Raw genomic sequence first — 21,082 nt, forward strand, 5'->3', positions numbered from 1 at the left:
TAACACAGCTGCAGTAATCACAGATGGGTTCTCTGCCATCAGGCGGGTCCTCGGTCGGCTGAATTCCAAAGTCTAGGTCCGGCGTCAGTTGTTGTCGCTTTCTTTCCTGACGTCAGTGAGACAGGGGTATATAAGACACAGCCGACACCATTTTCTTCAGTCTTTCTTGCCCCAGATGTCAGGTGCCCCCAGAAGGAAGGCAATACATATATATATATATATTCATGCAATGCAATATAATCAAAAATCAGTAGTTGCAAGCAAATATACCATAGAAGGATAACCCAGTCAGGTTGTATGAGGAGGGGTTAGCCCCTAGGCCTTTACCAAGAGGGGAAGGAGGGAGGGTAACCTGTACTGCAGCTGTATTAGCACTCTAACATCTACATTTATGGTAGGTACAAAACTATACTATGTTCATCGTGCATACAGCTGCAGTAATTACAGATGGGTAGAATCCCAAAGCTACGCACAGGGTGGTAGGCACTAGGTGGAACTGGGATGAGCCAGAATGCCCTGCAACACAGCAGTGGCAAAGCCTGCTCTAGTTTTGGAGTATAAATGCAGGTGGTAGTGTTTGGTGAAGGTATGCACAGAACTCCAAGTGGCTGCCTCCAAAATATCTTTGGTAGGAACTCCTCTGAGGAAGGCTGTAGAGGTAGCTGTGGCCCTGGTGGAGTGGGATCTGATGCCTGTAGGGACAGATTTTCCATGAAAGGAGTAACAAAACCGTATGCAGTGGCCTATCCATTTTGAAATTGTCTGTTTGGTAACTGGCTTCCCTTGAGCTCCTACAGCATAGGACACAAAAAGTTGTTCTGATTTCCTGAAAGGCTTTGTTCTGTCCAAATAATAACGTAGCTGTCTATGGATGTCTAAGGAGTGTAGCAGTCTTTCCCCTTTATTTTGAGGATTGGGGTAAAAAGTAGGTAAGTGTATGGCTTGATTTAAAGCTACCCTGGATACCACTTTAGGCATAAATGACGGGTTGGTTCGAAGGGAAACCCTGTCCTGATGTAAGATGAGAAAGGGCTGCACAGCCATGAGGGCTTGTAGTTCCGAAACCCTACGAGCTGAGGTAATGGCCAGAAGGAAAGCTGTTTTCCAGGACAAATATTGCAAATCTGTTGAGGCAGCTGGTTCAAAAGGAGGCAATGTTAATTTTTCTAGAATGTAATTAAGATACCAGGCTGGTACTGGTTGTTTCCTTGTAGGTCTTATATTCTTAGCCCCTCTGAGGAACTGTCTTAAGAGTGGGTGAGAGAATAAGGGTGGATCAGTGTTGAATTCTGCAGAAATGGCTGAGGCATGAATTTTTATGGAGGAACATGAAAGTCCACTGTTCAACAGCTCAGCTAGGTACTGTAATATCTGAGGCAAATTCAGTTTTCTAGGATCCTGGCCTATTTTCTCATTCCAAGAGCAAAACTGTTTCCATTTTGCGGAGTAAGCCTTTCTAGTAGATGGCCTTCTGGCCTCCAAAATGACATCCTGCACCTCTTTGGAGAGTAGGGTCTGTTGTGGTGTTAAGGAATTTTCCATGCAGCGAGATTGAGTGTTTTCAGCTGACTGTGAAGAGCTTTGTAGCTGTGTTGAGTCAGTAGAAGAGGCATTAGAGGTAGAGACCAGGGAGGAGTATGCGTTAGGCTCCTCAGGAGTGGGTACCAGTGTTGTCTTGGCCAGTCTGGAGCAATCAGTATCATCTTCGGTCTGTCTGCTCTTGCTTTCAAGAGCACCTTGGGCAGAAGAGGCAAAGGTGGGAAAGCGTAAACTGTCCATGCTGCCCAACTGAAAGAAAGGGCGTCCACTCTCCAGGCCTTTGGATGAAAGGTCCTTGAACAGAACTTTTCCAATTGATGATTCCTGTGGGAGGCGAAGAGATCTATGTCTGGCCTTCCCCACGCTTGGATTATCTTTGTAAACACTTGAGGATGCAACTTCCATTCGTGTGGGTCTGTCATAATTCTGCTTAGATTGTCTGCCAGCGTGTTTTCCAAACCTGGCAAGTACTGTGCTTGAAGTTCGATTTGCCATTCCAGAGCCAAGTTCCAGAGTGACATGGCTAGTCTGCACAGGGGGTATGAATGTGTTCCTCCTTGTTTGTTTATGTACCACATTACTGTAATGTTGTCTGTTCTTATCAATAATTGCCCTGGATGCAGGAGGTCCTTGAAAGCTGTAATTGCATTTATCACTGCTAGCATTTATTTTTGATTGATGTGAAGGTGCTTTTCCTTTTGGGACCATTTGCCCTGAATGCACCTGTCTGTCATGTGCGCCCCCCAGGCGTAGTCCGAGGCGTCTGCTGTGATGACTTGATTTGCTTGAGGCTTGCAGAATGGAAGACCTGTGTTTGTTTGACATGCTTGGGCCCACCATAGAAATTCCTTTTGCAAACATGGGATTATTGGTATTATTGTTTCCAAACTGTGGCTGTGTTGAGACCATAGGTTTTTTAGGTACCATTGAAGTTTTCTCATGTGCAACTTTGCACATGGGATTAAAAGAATGCAAGATGCCATGAAGCCCAGAGCCTGCAGGATTTTCTTTGCAGTGAGCCTGGTACAATTTGCTAGTATTTTGAAGTACTGAGTTAGTTGCCCCTGTTTTTCTGGCATGAGATAGGCCATCTGGGTGTTTGTGTCCAAGTTGGCACCCAGGAAAGTTATTTTCTGAGATGATGTTAGCCTGGATTTCTCTTTGTTGACTGTGTATCCCAGAGAATTCAATAACCGTGTTACAAAAGCCAAACGTTCCAGAAGTATGTGCTTGCTGTCCGCTTGGATCAGGCAGTCATCCAAATAAGGGTAAATTTGTATCCCTTGAAGTCTGCAGTAGGCAATTACTGATGCCAGGCATTTCGTGAATACTCTGGGTGCAGTAGATAAGCCAAAGGACAATGCAGAGAATTGATAGTGGACTGAACCTGCAAGAAATCTGAGGTATCTTCTGCAGCTTTGTCTGATTGGGACATGCAGGTATGCCTCCTTGAGGTCCAATGTTACCAGCCAAAACTCCTTGCCCAGCATGGGAAGAAGCTGCTGTAATGTGAGCATCTTGAATTTTGGTACGAGTAGAAATGTGTTTAGGATGGATAAGTCCAAAATGGGTCTCCAGTCGGTTCCTTTCCTTGGTACCAGAAATAGTCTGGAATAAAAACCTTGACCTTGTTCGTGAGTAGGTACCTCTTGAAGAGCTTTCATGTCCATGAGCTTTGAAATTTGTATTTGTGCCTCTGCCCTTTGATTGTGTGGCAGGTTTGGCATGCCTCTCATTTTTGGAAGAGTGTGAAAGTGAAATCTGCAGCCTCTGTTTATAATGTCCAGTATCCATTTGTCTGTTGTGATAATATGCCAATTTCTTGTAAATAATGCCAGCTTTCCTCCCAAGGGTGCTGCCAGCTGAGACTTGCTTGGCATGGAAAGGAGGAAGTCATTGGGTTTATTTCCTGTATTGTTGTGCACTGTCTTCGCCACCTCTTGGTGCTGGAGTTTGCCATTGCCTGCCTCTATATGACCCTTGTGATTGTCCTCTGCCCCTTGTGCACCTGTATCTACCTCTTTGGTGCTTGTCCGTGGCTGGAAAGGACCAGTTTTTAGAAGGCCAATTTCTGCTAAAACGTGGTGGTTGAACCTGTAGAAAAACTTTGACAGTTTGCATAGATTTAGCTTTTTCTTCCATTTTCCGTAGTATCTCCTCAGCATTAGTACTAAATAGTACATCCTTTTGTAAACGAGCATCTAGTAGTTTAGCTTTAACATGCTCAGGCAAGATTTGTTCCCTAAGCCAGGCATGTCTACGAATGACTGATCCTGTAACAGCAGCTCTACTCGAGGCCTCTAAGGCATCATAGCCACATTGTAAGGTGTGTTTACCCACTTGTTCTGCACTATGCATCATATCCTGCAACTCCTTCAAATCTGGTTGTTCAGGTTGAGACATTTTATTTCTTAATTGTGATAACAGAAACTGCTGATATTTAAGCATATGGAACTGACAATTTAAGGCCCTCATGGCTAGGGTGGCCGAGGTATATACCTTTTTTCCCGACCTTTGTAAGGATCTAGACTCTCTTTCGGAAGGTAGTGGATTCTTAGCCGTAGAGGCCTTCATTCCCTTGGGGCCTTGAGAAATGGTTTCAGGGTCAGCATTATGGCTTTTGTAAAGAAATTGGTGAGAGTTAGGAACTCTGTAGTACCTATCAGGCTTGACTGGGGCAGGAGGCAGGGAATCCGGATTAAGGCAAGCGTCTGAGTAAACATCATCAAGTATGTCCAAGACAGGAGGTATCGCCAGAGGTCTGTGTTGAGGTAACAAAAGAAATTCCCTAAGTCTTTTCTTGGAATCAGAAAAGTCTTGGCCTTCCCAATGGAAGTGTTCCCTCAAGGTGTGCAAGGTTTCCCCAAAAGAAAAATCCTCTGGGGGAGATACAGAAGGAATGGACTGCTGTGCATCAGAATCTTCAAAAGGGGAGTACGAGTGTTCCTCTACATCAGAATGTTCTGAAAAAATGGAGCCCTGGTCAGAAGAGGGAGAATCTTCCTCCACTCTGGGTCTCTTGTCTGGAGGGGGTTGGGAACCCCTGATAAGAGTAATTAAATCCTCAGCCATTTTTAGCATCTGCTTTTTAGGCATGGGGCCTGGAGATGGGCCCTGTGCAACAGGCCTCTTGGGATGCATGGCTGATTTGGACTTAGTAAAGGCCTTAATGGAAAAGGAAGATGAGGGTCTAAAGACACCATGGGTGGAAGTGGACCTGTCCACATTAGGAGGCTCAACACTCACAGTGGCTTCGGTGGATGTAGTCTGGGTATGGGCCGAGGTACCTGTGGTCTCGGTTACAGAAGACACCACCAAAGAAGTGTCGTCGGTAGTCAGAGGCTGCACAGGCGTCTCGCTGAGAACCGGACCACGTGTAACCGGTTTTGGCGTGGTGTCGGTGGAGACCGCGGACCTCACGTGTCTGTCCTTGTCCTTGCGTTTTTTGGACAAAATGGTAGTCGGAGTCTCTGACGACATTTTATAATCAAAGGCTTTACCAAAAACGTGTTGGGCGAACTCCGCCCGACGCTTAATAGTGCGTTTATTGAAAGTAGCGCAAAAGCGACAGCCCGAGACGTCGTGGTCTGGGCCTAAACAAGGTATGCAGAGGGAATGGAAATCCTTATGCGGTATTTGCTTCCCACAAGAAATACAATTGTTAACTTTGTCTGACATCGGTCTGAGGCAAGAAAAGTTTCCCCAACGGGGTACTTAGCTTTAAAGAAGACTTCGGTTTCCAGTTTTTCGTAAATTCAGGAGCTGGCCGACCGGCACTTGCGAACTGCTTCTGCTTCAGGCACCGCGCGGCAAAAAAGACTGAAGAAAATGGCGTTGGCTGTGTCTTATATACCCCTGTCGCACTGACGTCAGGAAAGATAGCGACAACAACCGACGCCGGACCTAGACTTTGGATTTCGGCCGACCGAGGACCCGCCTGACGGCAGAGAACCCATCTGTGATTACTGCAGCTGTATGCACGATGAACATCAGAGAAACCCAAACATTTTCTGAAGAGAGGCTGAATAGGAATGTGAAGGTAGGCATCCTTCGGATATAGTGATGCCAGGAATCCCTGAAGAAGCAACAGAAGAAATAGAAATTGGAGAGAGAACATCTTGCATCAAGGAACTTAGAAATGTGTTGAGAAGGAGAGATCCAGAATGGGCTGCCAAGAACCCTACTTCCTGGAATACAGGAACATTCTACTGAGAGGGTAGGGCAGGTTGAATGGTTCTTTGCAACAAAAAGATCTTATAGGATCAAAGGAAAGTAAAGAAGTTGGCAAAGATGAGGTTGAGGAATGCCTGAAAAGAGTGGAATGTACCATGAAATAACCTTTCTGAATGATGGAAAGCACCCAGGAATTTGTGGTGATTTGTTGCCAAACTTGAAAAGACTGAGTCAGTCTGAGGGAAACAGGAAGGAATATGGCCGAGAGAAAGATGTAGCTGAATATAAAATAGAGGTACATCTGTCAGGAAAAAAAGCCTTTTGAACCTTAGCACCCTGAGAAGGCTTATCAGAAAAAACCCTCTTGGAAGATCTCTTATGTCAGGGAGGCTGTCTTTTCTTCCCAAGAACAAAGGAAGATTTAAATGGGTTTTGTGTCTTTCGGTTTTTCCCGGTTAGAGGTCGCCACAGCGGAACTTCGGTCCACTAATGATTAGCAGTAGAGTTTTACGTACTGGCCTGCTGGGCCTAATGCACAACCTTCAATGAAGGAACGCCCGTTCACTCATGTCGCCACACAGAAGACGCTCTAACTGAGAATCGAACGGGCAACGTCTAACTGTGAGGCGACAACACTACCCCTCTTGGAAGATCTCTCATCTCAGGGAGGCTGTCTTTTCTTCCCAAGAACAAAGGAAGATTTAGATGGGTAATTCCTATAAAATTTTGGAATAGGAGAAAGGAAGACCCGCTTAAGGTCCTGCATGACCTCTCCCCTTATCCTGCAAGGTCTTGTCAAGCTTGGCAGTAGCAGAACCAAACAAATACTGATTGCCCATGGTTGAATCCAGTACTTAGCCTTAGAGTCTTCATGGAGGGATTGTAACCTCATCCAGGAATACCTCCTCAAAACAGACCCTGATGCAGCTGTCCTAGTACAGGCATCAGCAGTATCCTAACTGCATTTGACAGAATAAAGAGCTACCTGGGACGCAGAGCTCAAAACAGAAATGGCAGAAGACTTAACTTCCAAGTCAGGCATATCAGACCAAACAACCCCAAGTTTAGAAAGAAGAACCATGGGTCTGGTAGTTAATGGCTCTGAAAGCTAATATGGCACACACATCATCTTTTTTCCCATACCTGTCCATAGCCCTACTGTCATTGTCAAGGGTAAATATTTGGAAGAGGACATTAAAGGCTTATATAAGTAGCTAGAGGAAATCACTGCAGGGTTAGAAGAAAGGCTTTTACTTAAAAGCTTTTGAGCCTCAGGTACTTTACAAAACCTGTCAGGCTTCTTTGGAGAAGGAGGCTAACAGTCAGTAGGCTGGGAAGCACAGGAGAAAGTGTCTTAAGAAGGCATCCCTTACATGAAAGACTGCAAAAAAGCTGTAGCAAGTCAATCTGCAAGAGGTTATAGCACCTACAGCACCTCTTTGAATATCATTACTTTGGGAACTGGCCCATTTAAATGTTCCATCACGTGAACATATGTCCCCAAAAGATAATTCCTTAGTGTGGGAATCAGGAGAAAAATAACCCACTTCCTCAGAACCAAGGGAAACAGGGGAATGGATCTGAGAAAAAGTAGGCCAAGAAGTCTTCCTCAGAGTCCAATTCCACATTACAAACTGAGGGACTTCAAAACCCTGCCTGACCGTAATAAGGGAATCATGGGGAAAAAAAAGGAAAGAGAACCAAGAACTTCATCCTTAACAGCATGGGGAATCCCCCTAGGACCCTTTGAAATAATCAGCAGTGGTTGCCCCTCCTCATCTGCAGCAGATACAGGTACAGCCTCAGTGAATGTGAGCACAGGTACCCTTGTGTTGGCCTCCAACTGGCCCGTGACAGAGGAGGACAGTGTTGGAACTGTGCAGGGACGTCTGGAAGACACTGGACAGCCCATTTCTCCCTAAGCTAATAGTTTCATACGCTACTTCTCTCTCTCTCTCTCTATATATATATATATATATATATATATATATATATATATATATACATATACATATATACACATACATATATATGGAAAGGGAAGACAAACAGCCATGCAGAGTCTTTGGCACAAATGCCTGATAAATTTCACGCCGTATATGGTCAGGGGTAGAACCTAAACATAAAAATAGAACACAACCCACGACAACAGTTTGAGGAACGACCAAAAACAAAGCAGAAAATCTTGTCAGCAACCAGTAACAAATATGACTGACAAGATTCTTTGCTTGGTTTTGGTCGTTCCTCAAACTGTTGTCGTGGGTTGTGTTCTATTTTTATGGTTGGTCAGCATTCAGTTTATTAGAACCTAAACAAAAAGGCACTTCTAGTGTCTATCTTTATGGGGAATCTGCCTGCTACGTTCATATTTTCCCATCCTGGATAACAAGTAAAATATAATAGAAACAAAGGAAAAAATGAAGGAAGAGACTCCACTGGGGTCATCTTTCTAAGGCAATGCGATGAACAATTTAAAGACCAGATTCAAAAGTAACATTCAAACTGCCACCAAAGAAGTTCTGAGGATTAGACGCTCACATGCCTTATGTACATTACACCTTAGATGTAGGATTTACATCCGAGATAAGGCACCTGGAAAGAGTTAAGGTTTTGGTATGCCGGACATTTAGCTATCCTTGGCATGGTATGAACTTAGTAAGGAATACTGTAACAGTGACAAGGAAGGACATCATCTTATCCATACTTTCCACAGCTTTCTTACCAAGAAGCAAGTGTGTTTTAATTTCATGGCAACAATAACCTTGTACAGAGAGGCTTGACGCCAGCAAAATAAAATCTGCCACTTTCTGCACTCCTTCCCTATCGGTTTGCCAAGAACTGACTGAAGTATATGACATAATTTTAGTATTTCTGATACTGAGCAGCAAGTTAGGGTTTGCACTTCTACTTCCTCCATCAACAGGCTCTTCTTCTCCTTGTCACTTTCAGCCATTAGAATGTTATCATCAGCATGTACATAGCTGTTAATATTACTCAAAGCTACTTTGATTGCAGTATGTTTCATCTAAGCCAGCATTTTGCAGGATATATTCAACATATCAATTAAATAAGTAGGGTAACAATATACAGCCCTATCACATCCCTTTCCCAATCCTGAAGCAGTCAATTATTCCACATTCAATTCTAACTGCACCTTAGTTGTCTGCATATAGGTTCTTCAGGAGACAAATAAGGGATCCCCATTTCTCTAAGAATTTGCCATAATTTTTTATGTCAATAAAGTAGAAATGCTTATTTTTTCTGGCACTCCCTGGCTTTCTCTACCTAGCATGCATTAGCAACTTGATCTCTGTGCCATGTCCCCTTCTAAAACTAGCTTGTATTTCTGGCAGTTCTTGGTTCACATAAATACCAGAGTTTAGCTTGCAGGGCCTTCAGCACCATCGCATGTGAAAGAGGCACAAATGCTTGATAACTTCAGCACTCTTTAATGTACACTTTGTGAGAGTGGAGTACAAACTGGCTTTCTCCAATACAAAGGCCGCTTTTGTACTTTCCAAACCTGTTGGCAATTTAAGAGTAGCACTGTAAAAATATTATTATGCACAATTTTAAACAGTTCAGCTGGAATTCCATTCCTTCCAGCAGCCTCGTTATTAGCAAGGCTTCCTAGGACCCATTTAACTTCACTCTGCAGGATGTCTGTCTCTAGATCGAAAACTTAGCATCTATTTTATCTGTATTGTTAGGGTCCTCCTTCTGTATATTCTTACTACCTTACTAATATGTTTTGCTTCTGCTATGTCCCTCCCACATTTGTCTTTTATTACACCATTTTTAGCTGGAAGTTTCCTTTAATATTGCCTACCCTTCTGAGCAAATGTCTTGTCTTTCCCATTCTTCTATCATCGTTCTGTTCTTTGTACTGCTCATTATGCTTGCTACTCTCTGAGACTCTCCATTTGGTTTGGCATATGTTGCCAAAGCTCCACTGCAGTTTACTGTCCTTTCTTCTGTCACTTCCAAAGCCACCACAGAGAGCATTTTGTTTTCTTAATCTACTTTCTGATCTGAATATTTTTGGCCATCTTTTATATAATATCATGGACTTCTGTCCACAGGCACACTATCCACAAAGCCCAGTCCCTTAAATCTGTTCTTCACCCCTACTGCACATTCATATGGGAACTGTTGAGCTTGTATCTAGTTGGCCCGGAGACTGACAATGTGTTGCAAGTCCTCATAAAACTTCATCTTTTTCAGCATCTGTAGTTGAAGCTTAAACAAATATCACTGTGATACTGAGTGTCTTGCCATGAAGTCTGACTGAGATCATTCTGGGCAGTTACCTTGTCACTGTTACGCTAGGCCCAAACATTATAAGTAGGCCATGGTAGAAAGAACAGTCTAAATATGGCCCAGTGCAGCAGACAATGTCAACTTACACCAATATTTTTGGCAAGAAAACCCTGTGGACAAAAGCAACCAAGGACATGTCAAAAATGACACTGGAAGGTGTTCTCTTCGGTTCAAAGGTGTCCACCATACTAATGAAGAAAAGCACAAGTAAAGTCTATGTAGTGTGAAAGGTTATGACATAAATGGATTAAATATGAGGGGATGCCCCTTTGCTGAAGTGCTCAAAGGTGAAAGCAAAGTGTACTGTAGCAAAGAACTGTACATCATTGGAACTTGGAAAGTAAGAACAATGAACAAGGTAAGCTTGATGTGGTGATATATAAGATGACGACAATAAACAGCAGCATGCTGGAAAATAATGAAATAAAACAGATAGGAAGGAGTCAGTTTACATCAGAAAATCATAAGTTCTTCTACTGTGGACAAAAATCTTACAAGAAAAATGGAGTAGCCCATATGAATTGCATAATGAGTCAATTCTGGGCACATTGTGGGTGTTATGAAGAGCACTTCTTAACATCAAAGACTGAAACATTACTAATTTTATGAAATTTAATCATACTTTGACTTGGGAATGGGGTCCATTCCTGTCATGGTATTAGAAACCCAAAAGACTTGAAGAAATTAAACTGGTTAATAAAATGGTATAAAAAATCAGTACTTGGTTATAACCCACCAAAGATGGAATGATCTCAACTGAATTCTAAGGCATGTTGGTCAGTACTGCAGTGAAATGTGCACAGTATTAGCAATACAGTAACAAAACAAAAACAATAGGATACATGCAGACAGGATTCACATTTTTTAAGTCAAAGCACCAGAATGAAAAGCCCACCTGTATGTTTTCAACAGATCCAAATATCAACAAATGTTTGCTTGCTTTTAATTAAGGATACAAGAAAAAAAACACAGCAAAAAAGGTAGTCAGAAGGACATTACCAACACTAACAAAAATGTGAGACACACAGATACATGAAGGATATCTTTATTTTATTTACTGACATTTGATTACCAGGAAGATCCTACTGGCTAGGTGCCAATTTTCAGCAGAAGCCCAGGAAGAAAAGCTCCAAAGTATTACAAAAACATCATAAGAACAACAATTTTAGTCTTCAGAAATAATACAAAAACATCTACAGTTTAAAGATTTATACCAAATTAAATATAATATGAAAACATTGGTTAAGAACAGATACAAGTTATATGACAAGAATTAACATTTAGAAACATTTTAGCCACTTCATAGAGAAAAATAAAGGTAAGTTAGTATAATACAAATAAGAACTGCAATATGAAGTGAAAGAAAAAAAACAGGGTTAAAGGCATATTTAGAAAGAGATTCAGGAAGTGAAATAGATTTAAGAAATGAAGGTGGTGTAAGGTATGAACAGGTACTTCCTTCATATTTAGGAATGTAGTTTATCCTGGCATTGAGCAACAGCAGAGCCACATTTTGGCTAAGAAGTCTTTCAGAATTGTTTTAAAGGATTTGAGGGAGGGTACTGACCTGATGGATACAGGTAAGGAGTTTCAGCCCTTAGCAGCATGGTATAACTACAGACCACTCCAATAGCTTTGTGAACAGAGAGGAGTTATTCATAGGTTCATAGGAAATTACTAGGCTAAGGTCTCAACAGCCCTTAGAAGCCTAGATAATTTTACCCAATTTTCTACCCTTAGGGGAAGAACAACAAGGGTCAGCACGCAGGGTTTTTACTATTTTTACAGGCTGTCTCTGTCAATAAGGGACATGGGTGTCACCCCAGGAGTGAATCTGGGATTTGCCATCCACTGTCAGGGAAGGGTTCTACTTCATGTGAATAGGAAGCCTATTCCAGAGGAGGAGCAATCTCTGGGACATGTATCTGACTCTCCAGCATGATTTATTAATGTCAGAGGTCAGGTATGGATCTTTGCAGCTGGTAGTTTTCATGCAGTTACTTTTGTGAATATGCAACATTTCCATCAGGGCTGGGTTAGAGACTGCTTTGTAGGTCAGACACAGATCATCTTCTCAGTAATCGGTAGGAAACCGAATACAGTGATAGGTATCGATTCACATATGACATGTTGCTATACCCTGTATATTTTTAGCAAGAATCCACTGAGGATACTCCAACTGTAGCAGGTGCCTAGAGAGGTACATGCCGGTGTGTGCACTGTACTCTATTATTGATCTGATGACAGGAAGTGATACTATAACATTCTTATATTTGGGTGCCATGCCCTTACTTATAAGCTTAGCCACATAGATGGATTTCCTCACGACCATGGACACATGATGGTCAAAGTTCAGAGTACCCAGAACTCTCACCACTGGGTCCACTCTTGGGGGGGAGGTGCTATCAATGTTGTAATCTGTAGGGGTATTTGATCTCCCAAAGGGTACTATTATGCACTTGTTTTCATTTAGTTTGAGGCCGTGACTCTGACACCAAACATTAGTCTGCCTCAGACATTTCTGGAGGATATCAGCATTGTTTTGGGAGTCAATGATTGCCCCCAAGTTGCAGTCATCAGCAAACTTGGTTAGCTCAAGGTCATATACATTTGCCTCGATATCTGAGAAGCATTATTTCAAACAGGAGGGAGCCAGCACTGAGCCCTGTGTTATTCAACTGGTGACTGGTGTCTTGCTGGATGTTGATTCTCCCAGTCTAACAACATAGGTCCTATCCTTGAGACATTTCATTATCCATCTGGTGACATTCATTATCCATCTGGTGACATGGAGGTTTATGCCCAATTTTGTGTGTTTACCTATAATACTAGACAGTGATACTGTGCCAAATGCCTTGGCCAGGTCAAGGTAGGTGGTATGCACTTGTCTTACCCTCATCCATGCTCTTGGTGACCTTCTCATAAAAGTCCACCAGACTAAGCAGGAAGGATCTGCCCTTAAAGTCAAACTGGGTTGGGTCTGGAGATGCCCTATGTCATTGTTAATCAGGTCCATGATTATCTTTTCCATAGCCTTGCATATGAGGGCTAGTTAGATTTATGGGTCAGACTCAGTAGTTTCCTGGGTCAGTTGATGGTCCCCCTTTGTGTAGAGGGATAACTGTTGCTTCCTCCACTCTACTGGGGCAAAGCCTGTCTAGAGACTGTGGTTAAATTGAGATCCAAGTGGGTCTGCTATGTCATGTTTCAAGCTATTTAATAGGCAATCTGGAATTCTGTCAGGGTCCACTGATGCTGCCTTTCTGGCTTCAGATAGTGCTGTGATGACTTGTTCTTTTGTGATAACAGACAAAGGAATGGTAAGGAGTGTTTTATGGGGAATGACCAGAGGTGATGAAGGGGTGAAAACTGAGCTGAATTTATCGGCCAGCAGGTTTGCTGTTTCATCTGACCGAGTATAGGTAGTGGCATCTACAGCTAATTCAGCACATTATTGAGTGCTTCCCTTAAGATTTTGGACATAACTAAAAAATGCTTTGTGGTTATCCATTGCTTGGGAGGCTATTTTAGTCTTGTATTTAGCTTTTGATCACTTGACTAGTTCCCTCAGTTGCCTGTTGAGATCAAGGAAGGATTTTTTTCTCTGCTCTGCTCCCTTCCACTTACTTCTAGACAGGAATTTCTTCCCACTGTTGTACAGTCTTATTTAAGCCAGGGGCCCACTGGGGTGATTTGTTTTTCTGACTAGGCCTGGGTTTAGTTCAGTCAGGTACTGCCATTTCTATGAAGTTGTTGGTCAGTAATGGTCCATTCCTAGCTTTAGAGAATCTCGTAATTTGAAGAATAATGGATCCAGGGCAGTCAGGCAGGTTTTAATATATGGCTGAACCCAGATTGGGCCACAGGATGAAAAGTATGTGCTTCAGATCAAATCTGTGCCCTCAAGCCAGTAAACACATGAGAATAGTACAATAAAAGAATCATACAAAAATATAACAAAAACACGACTGTCAAATTACCTTTACCATGGGTACATAGTCTCCAGTCACAAACACAGATTGCTCTTGGATGCGTTTATTTATTCTGCATGCAAAAAGAAGGTGTGGGCCTGTACACTATCACCAAGGCAACATGATGCACGGCGTTTTAATATACAAGCTGAGAACATTTGTCAAGAGAGATAAACATAAGCATGAATACTCAGACTAGAGAGAATGCAGACATGCTGCAAGTCTAAGCTTCAAGTCATTCCTCTTATATCAGAATAAATTAAGCTGCATTTTAGAGTTTCTGCTTACATTTGTAATACTATTAACAACTTAATTATTATATTTTTCTCTTTGTTTTTAGTAATATCCTCCTTACCACTTTCCATGTAAGTGCCTGATTCCAGAAAGATGATCCTTCTTCCAGACTGAAGAGTGTACCACCGATTGGGGCCCCAAAGGCAGCTGCGACCCCAGCTGCTGCACCAGCAGACACAAAGTCCCTCTTATCCCTAATTAAAAAAAGAGAAACAAAGGATATGACAATCAGACAGACTGCACATAATGTGATACATAAACTATCATACCTCTCTTTATGTAGCTGATCAGCTAGCATCAAAATAATTTTAAAATGAACACAATCAGGAATTTGAGCATATTCCAAAAAAGTCTTTAATTTAAAGTAATGCATATAATGTTCAATTAGGATATTAACAAGATGCCAGCTCCAGTGACATACAAGGATAAAGTCCTAACTATGGCTCAGGTGACCTCAGTTTGATTCATGACTCAAGCACTTAACAACACTTGCCAGAGTACTAGGTATTCCGCCCATTTAGAACTTATGAGCATGTGCCAAGTGCATGTGCAGGGGAGCCTCAGCACACTGCCTGCTAAGTTCTAAAAGCTATTGATGGGGGGGGGGGGGTGCTCAAATAGAGAAAGGTAGGATACTCTAAAGAACCAGCAAGCTGGGCTGCTCCCTGCTAGTGGAAGTGAATAAACTCATGACAACAGCCTGGGTAACCTGGATTTAATTAGCAGCTCATGTGTTTGACGTGCTGATAAGGGAGGCTGGGGATTGCCCATCCTGGGGAGGTGGTGTACACATAAGAGCAGCTCACCATTGATCTATGGTGGAAGTCGAAGTGTGCAGGTTGGGGGAGGGGTGTTGCCCATAACTGGGGCAGGAACACTGGCTAAGTCAAAACAGAAATGGGATGATATGCCATCATATCCACAGCATGTCCTTCCAGGACTGCACACATACATATTGTGGGAGGTGCTTAACTAGGGCAAACACAAAAAATACAGCTGTACAGCTGAATACTATGTATGTGATGCTCTCCCCGAAGTGCTTCACATTCCCCATCGGCCTTGAATATGAGTCGGAGAAAGTCCCAGAGAGGTCTGTCAGGTTCAGTAGACCCAGTGAATAAGGAAGGGCACTCGGAGTCATCTGACAGTAGTTTGGGGGTGAGGAGGGTGGTGGCAAAAAACTAAGAGTTGACCTGCTCCCAACAACCCAACTCTCACCACAAGGAAATGAAGGGCTCAACAGGGCTTTTTAGCCAAGAATACATGGGCACTTGGCTCTTGCCTCAACTTAGGATGCCTGACTAATGCTCCATGTAACAAATGGTTCAGTTGGGTGCAGGCAGAGAAGCTGATGGCAAAGAAAAAACAAGATGCCAACACATCAAATATATGTAAAGCAAACTATGCTAAATAGTTGTTTTACAATACAAATTCAACTGCTAGAGGACTTTTCTTTACAGGTCTGATGGTTGAGAGCATCCTTACCATCCATAAGAGTCTGGCAACTTTTTTTTTTTTGTAAGACCTAGAATTAAGAGTACTTGTCTGTTGCTGCCACATGCCATGATGTCACAGCAGACTACTTAAGTGCACTGAATAATGAACAGAAACGTTTACCACAAAATTCAGAGTCAGACAGGGAAGTAGCTTCTTCAGTAGCTGGGGGGGGGGGGGGTTGGCATAATGTTTCTCACCAAGGGAAAATGGCTAGGCTTAAAATGATACACAAGGGTACTTAGCCTAGTATTTAACTTGGAACCTAATTACCTGCTACAGGTATTTGATCACAGAATGCTAACTAGAAGCCTCAATAACCTCCAGTACCCCAATCAAGAGGTATTTGGGGGATCAGGGGGCCTACATCAGTGGCCAGGCCCCGAGGATGAGATAGATCTCTCCTGCTGTGGAAGATATCCTAGACTAGGCATGCAACAGTATCCTGTACTTCCAGACACCAAGAAGCAGCAATAATTAATAACATTCTTATTTCCCCTGAACTTAATGATGAGGCACAGTACCAATGTGAAGGAGTATTAGAATATCTCATGCCATAGGATGGTGAATGCATACACTGTCACCTCCTCTTGCCCTGCTGCAGTAAGCAGACTATCACAGGACAGTATTCTCCTAAGTGATGAACAATCTCACTTCAGTGTCCCACTTCCAGAAGACAAAACCAGACATGGCCTCTGAATCCACAAATCCAAAAGAGGACTGGAGAAGCATTTCAGAGACGTGACCATGCTTACTTCCCAGAGCATGAGACTAGATGAGATAGTAATGAACCCCATCTAGGACCTACCACCAAATGTGCATCACTTCTCCACAGAGAGGGTATAGACCATGCCCCCTTGTTTGTTTAGATACCAAATAATGACTAGTCATCTTACCAAATAAGGAGATGTCCTTGAAAACGGTTTGTCTAAAGGTCATTAGGGCTAGTACACATTTCACAGCTCCTAGTAATGTGTAATCAAATTGGGTTCACCACTTCATTAGTGAATTACTCACTCCCAGAATCTATGATGGACTTCAGCTACAGGAACAGAAGGTCTACCAAATGCTAATGGTTCATCTTACCACTCCATGATCTAGCAAGCAAGGTGCTTGACAGCGGAATAAGTTCCCTGGGTCTGTGGTGGCTCTGAAACCACTAACACCTCAGAGTTCACTGCAGTATCCAATCCTCAGATATGCAAATGACACCATGGCAAGAGTGTTAGACATCAGGACAGCAGGCATAGCAGAATCTGAGCCTAGACTGTGCTCTAAATTTATTCAGGCACCAAAAGCCATAATTTCTTGAAGAAGGATGAACAATGGAGAATGTCTAGCTCCTTGTCTACTGAAGCTAGCCCCTGAAAAGGGTAAGACAGAACATCTTTCAATTTATAGGAACAGTAGTCACAGGGACATCCAAAACAGGGATGCTCTTAGGAAATCTTTAAAATGGGACTGCCAAGATCTAGCAATCCAGGCAGAAGAAAAACTTGAAAGCCGTTTTCTGCAAAGGCTGGGTCACTACAACCAACTATTAGGTAAAAACTATGGGTTCTAAGAAAAGTCCATATAGACACACTTTATACTAGCCATGATGTCCATCCACAGCCAAAACAAGGATGTGCTATAATGTATCCCTCACATCCAGCAGCCCTATCTAAGCACCATTACAAAGCACATACATGGGACCTAAAGGATCACTATTGAAAAAAATTGGGCAAACTGGACCTATTAGTTAAAACCAATTGGTCCAGGAATAAGTTGGAGTAAAACCCTCATTTGTATTCTCAATAGCAACACACAATGGCCCTTTTGAAGAGAAAAAATTGGACTTGTCCCTGGAATTCCATTGAGACAAATTGGTCCACCACTAGGACTCTGTCTGGGGAAGGACATATTAGCTTCCAGGCTGTGCCCAAAAGTAAGTACATCCAGAAGCCACTGGTCATTTTGATGGTTATAGAAGCTGAGATGAACTCAGAGATCCTGCTCCTCCCTCCAGACAGGCCAGTATGAAGTCAGGACTGATGCGCCTGAACTGATAAAGTAATCCCTTTAGAAGACTTAGCCAGTGGATGAGACAAGACTTGTGAGAAGGCTTTGTCTTCTGCGATTAACTTGGTCTAGAAACAGAACAGCCGAAGAAGTCCATGGGAAGGAGGCCATAAAGGTCCTGCACAGGGCCAGCTTTCTCTTTGTAAGGTCAACTCCCAAGTCCTGGAAATCCTAGTTAAAATAGCCTCTGACCCAGGATCTTGTTTCTGAGCACAGTCAAAACTGCAGTGCGTTATTGGAAGTCCTTAGAAGATATCAACAGGGTCACAATGAAATCTTTCTAGGCTCAGACTCAGGGAGGTCTTCAAGCTTCTCTACTGCCAAAGCCCCCAAAAGACACTAAAATTTGGAAATGACAGCTGAGGATTTCATAGCTCAAAGCTTCAAGCAGAGCAAAGAACTATTACCATGCTTATCGAATGCCTTCTGTTCCATCCTTGTTGGCAAAATCTCCAGCCCCAAGGATCTATGCTGAACCAAACAGATAAAGCTTGATAAGGAACTTGCTCCACTCAGTTGGGATTGCAAAAGGGCAAGTGTCTTCTTGAGGGCTGAAAGAGTAGTGTTAGAATGCCTCCAGGATTCCAAGACAGGTCGTCTTGCACTTACTACTGCTCCTGGCTCACCTGCTCGCACCTGAAAGCTTGTCTCTGTATTCCTGGGCAAGCTTCTGGAATGCACAGGCTGCTTCTATAAATATACTATCTCTGAGTCTATGCAAACTCAGAGGCAGTATACAGTTAAAGACTGGGGTTGTGCAGGCACCCACCCACACACATATTTGGGGAGATTCAAGGGCAGGCCACCCTGCAAAAAAAAAAAAATTTTTTTTAAACAATTTACTGTCAAGAACAAGTATAGCATTATTTGAGCAATTAACAGCAAACACATGAAACTAAGGCAGCTAGTGTTCACATTAGAGTAGATTCTCCAAAATAGCATTCTCAGTAACCTTTGCCATGTGGTGGATGACCCAGGTCTCCTGCAGCTTTTTACCAGAAATGCACCAAGGCGTATTTGAGCAGAAGTGTGATGCCAATCCACGATAAACCTCAAAAGCCTCAGGGTATCACAAGAAGAGGGGTCATATCGCATTAGTTACAGGAGATTCTATAGTCAGGCACACTGATGTCCCACTCACCAGAATAGACAAGGAGAAGGTTACTGTTAGATGCCTGCCGAGTGCCAGGATCTGCCACATAACCTATGCACTCAGGTCACTCCACAACAAGTACAAATATGACTCAGTCATTGTCCATGTTGGTGTGAATGACCTGAGATATACCTCCCTGGACTACATGAAGGAGCTCTCTGATCTTGTAATCCAGGCATGTATGACCCTAGCCCTGAGTAGCATCCTACCTTCACCCAGAATGATACCACAGTACAAAGACAAAATGATTAACTTCAACAATTGGCTAAGCTTCTGGTGTCATTCTATGGAGACCAGTATCTGTCTGCCTGGGATGACATGGTCGACAGGCCATGATGTTTTGCCAAAGACGGCCTTGCACTTGTCGCTCCTAGGATTCCGGATGCTGGCTAAGGCTCGTCTCCCTTACAGTGGATTTTTTAGGCTAGGTTCAAAAGACAAACCCATCACCATAAACAGTTACAGCAAGCAACAACTGAGGGTAATGCTACTCAATGCTAGAAGTCTAAACCTTAAAATGCACTCACTCGAGGCACTCCTTAAAGTGGAGAACATCAATATCTGTGCAGTGACTGAAACCTGGTTCAAAGCTCCAGAGAGCAGCCCTGCATTACCAGGATACAACTCATATCATACCTTTCGGCCATCTACCCAGGACAGTAACAACAAGGGTGGAGGTGTGTCCATATTCATTAAAGATATCCACACCTCCAGGCTAGTTGCCCAACATAATGCATCCAAAATTATCCAGGTGCAACTAACTCTGGGCAAAACCGCAATCCATATTGTAGCTTGCTAAAGATCCCCCACCATGCCCCAAGATTCCCACTCCTCTTTTCTTGATAAACTGGAAAATATTAGGGTTCAAACAAACACCCTAATAATGGGGGATTTCAACTACCCCACCATTAACTGGGAAAACTACTCATGTACCAACCCCTTCACTCAACGCTTTCTAGAATTCATAGACTCCAGTGCCTTGGATCAACTTATCCACAGCCCCACCAGGTGAAATAATATCCTAGACCTAGTTATTACCAACATGAGTGACTGTTGTTCCACACCTGAAGTCAACTCCTCGTTGGTCAGATCAGACCATAAGCTAATCACCATAGATATCCACATCTCGCCCCCACCCCCCATTAAGGAAACGACTGTAAAAAAATTCTCCAAAGCCAACTTTATGCTCCTTAAGATGGAAGTGGCAAACTTCACTACACCCATGCAAATAGACAATGCAGTAAAGACTGCCAAATCTTATACAAATGCACTCTATATGCACTTACACAAGTGCATGGATCATGCTATTCCTAGCAGAACCAAGACACTGTCCTTCAAAAAAAGGAAGCCAATCTGGTGGTCCCATGCTATAAACAAACTATATAACAGAAGGAAGAAACTGTTGCAAAAGAGAGTAAAATCCCATGAGAGGAAAAGTTCCCTAGTCAGCCTCAGCATAAAGCCTCATAAAATCTTCCAAAGCCAGCTATGAAAACAAGATGGCCACTGACTCTTAAAGACAATCAGAAAGCACTCTACAGATCTGTCAAGAATCTCAGTGGCAACACCCAGATCTGCTCTGAGCTGCAGCACAATGGCACGAAAATTACGGAACCAACTGATATCACCAAAATCCTGGCTGATAGGTTCAGTTCAGTGCCAACTTTACCCCACCCTCACCCACCAAAGGGGCCATATCCATACTGGAAGAATGCAGTGCCCCCGCAATCACAACTGAGCAGGTAAAAACTGCGCATTCCAAAGTCAAGAACACAGCATCCATGGGACCGGATAATATCCCAGGCTGCATTCTACATGAACTTCAAAACAAACTGGCCCCCCACCTAAGCACCATGTTCAACCACAGCCTCATGTCAGGCTTTGTACCTGCTAAATGGCGCACGACAACAGTTATACCACTCCACAAAGGATGTGCCACCACGGACCCCGGGAACAATCGCCCTATTAGCCTGACTAGCCTGGTCTGCAAATCCATGGAACATATCATCATGGAACTCATAACAATGTCCAGACTCTGGACCCCACCCAGTTTGGGTTTGTGAAGGGCAGATTATGC

The 21,082-nt window shown here is 43.1% G+C and overlaps 1 protein-coding gene across 1 annotated transcript in view; it reads right to left on the bottom strand.

Moving 5' to 3' along the window:
- The window catches only part of CLCN6 (chloride voltage-gated channel 6), a 1,280,196-nt gene that overhangs the window by 991,666 nt on the left and 267,448 nt on the right, over positions 1 to 21,082 (bottom strand). The window contains exon 10 of the mRNA XM_044075232.1: positions 14,359 to 14,491. Coding sequence (XP_043931167.1) covers positions 14,359 to 14,491 — 133 coding nt within the window. The remainder of the gene's footprint in view (positions 1 to 14,358; positions 14,492 to 21,082) is intronic.

The sequence above is a fragment of the Protopterus annectens genome, chromosome 1.part1 (assembly GCF_019279795.1).
Source record: "Protopterus annectens isolate FY-2018-M chromosome 1.part1, PAN1.0, whole genome shotgun sequence".
Lineage (NCBI taxonomy): Eukaryota > Metazoa > Chordata > Ceratodontiformes > Protopteridae > Protopterus > Protopterus annectens.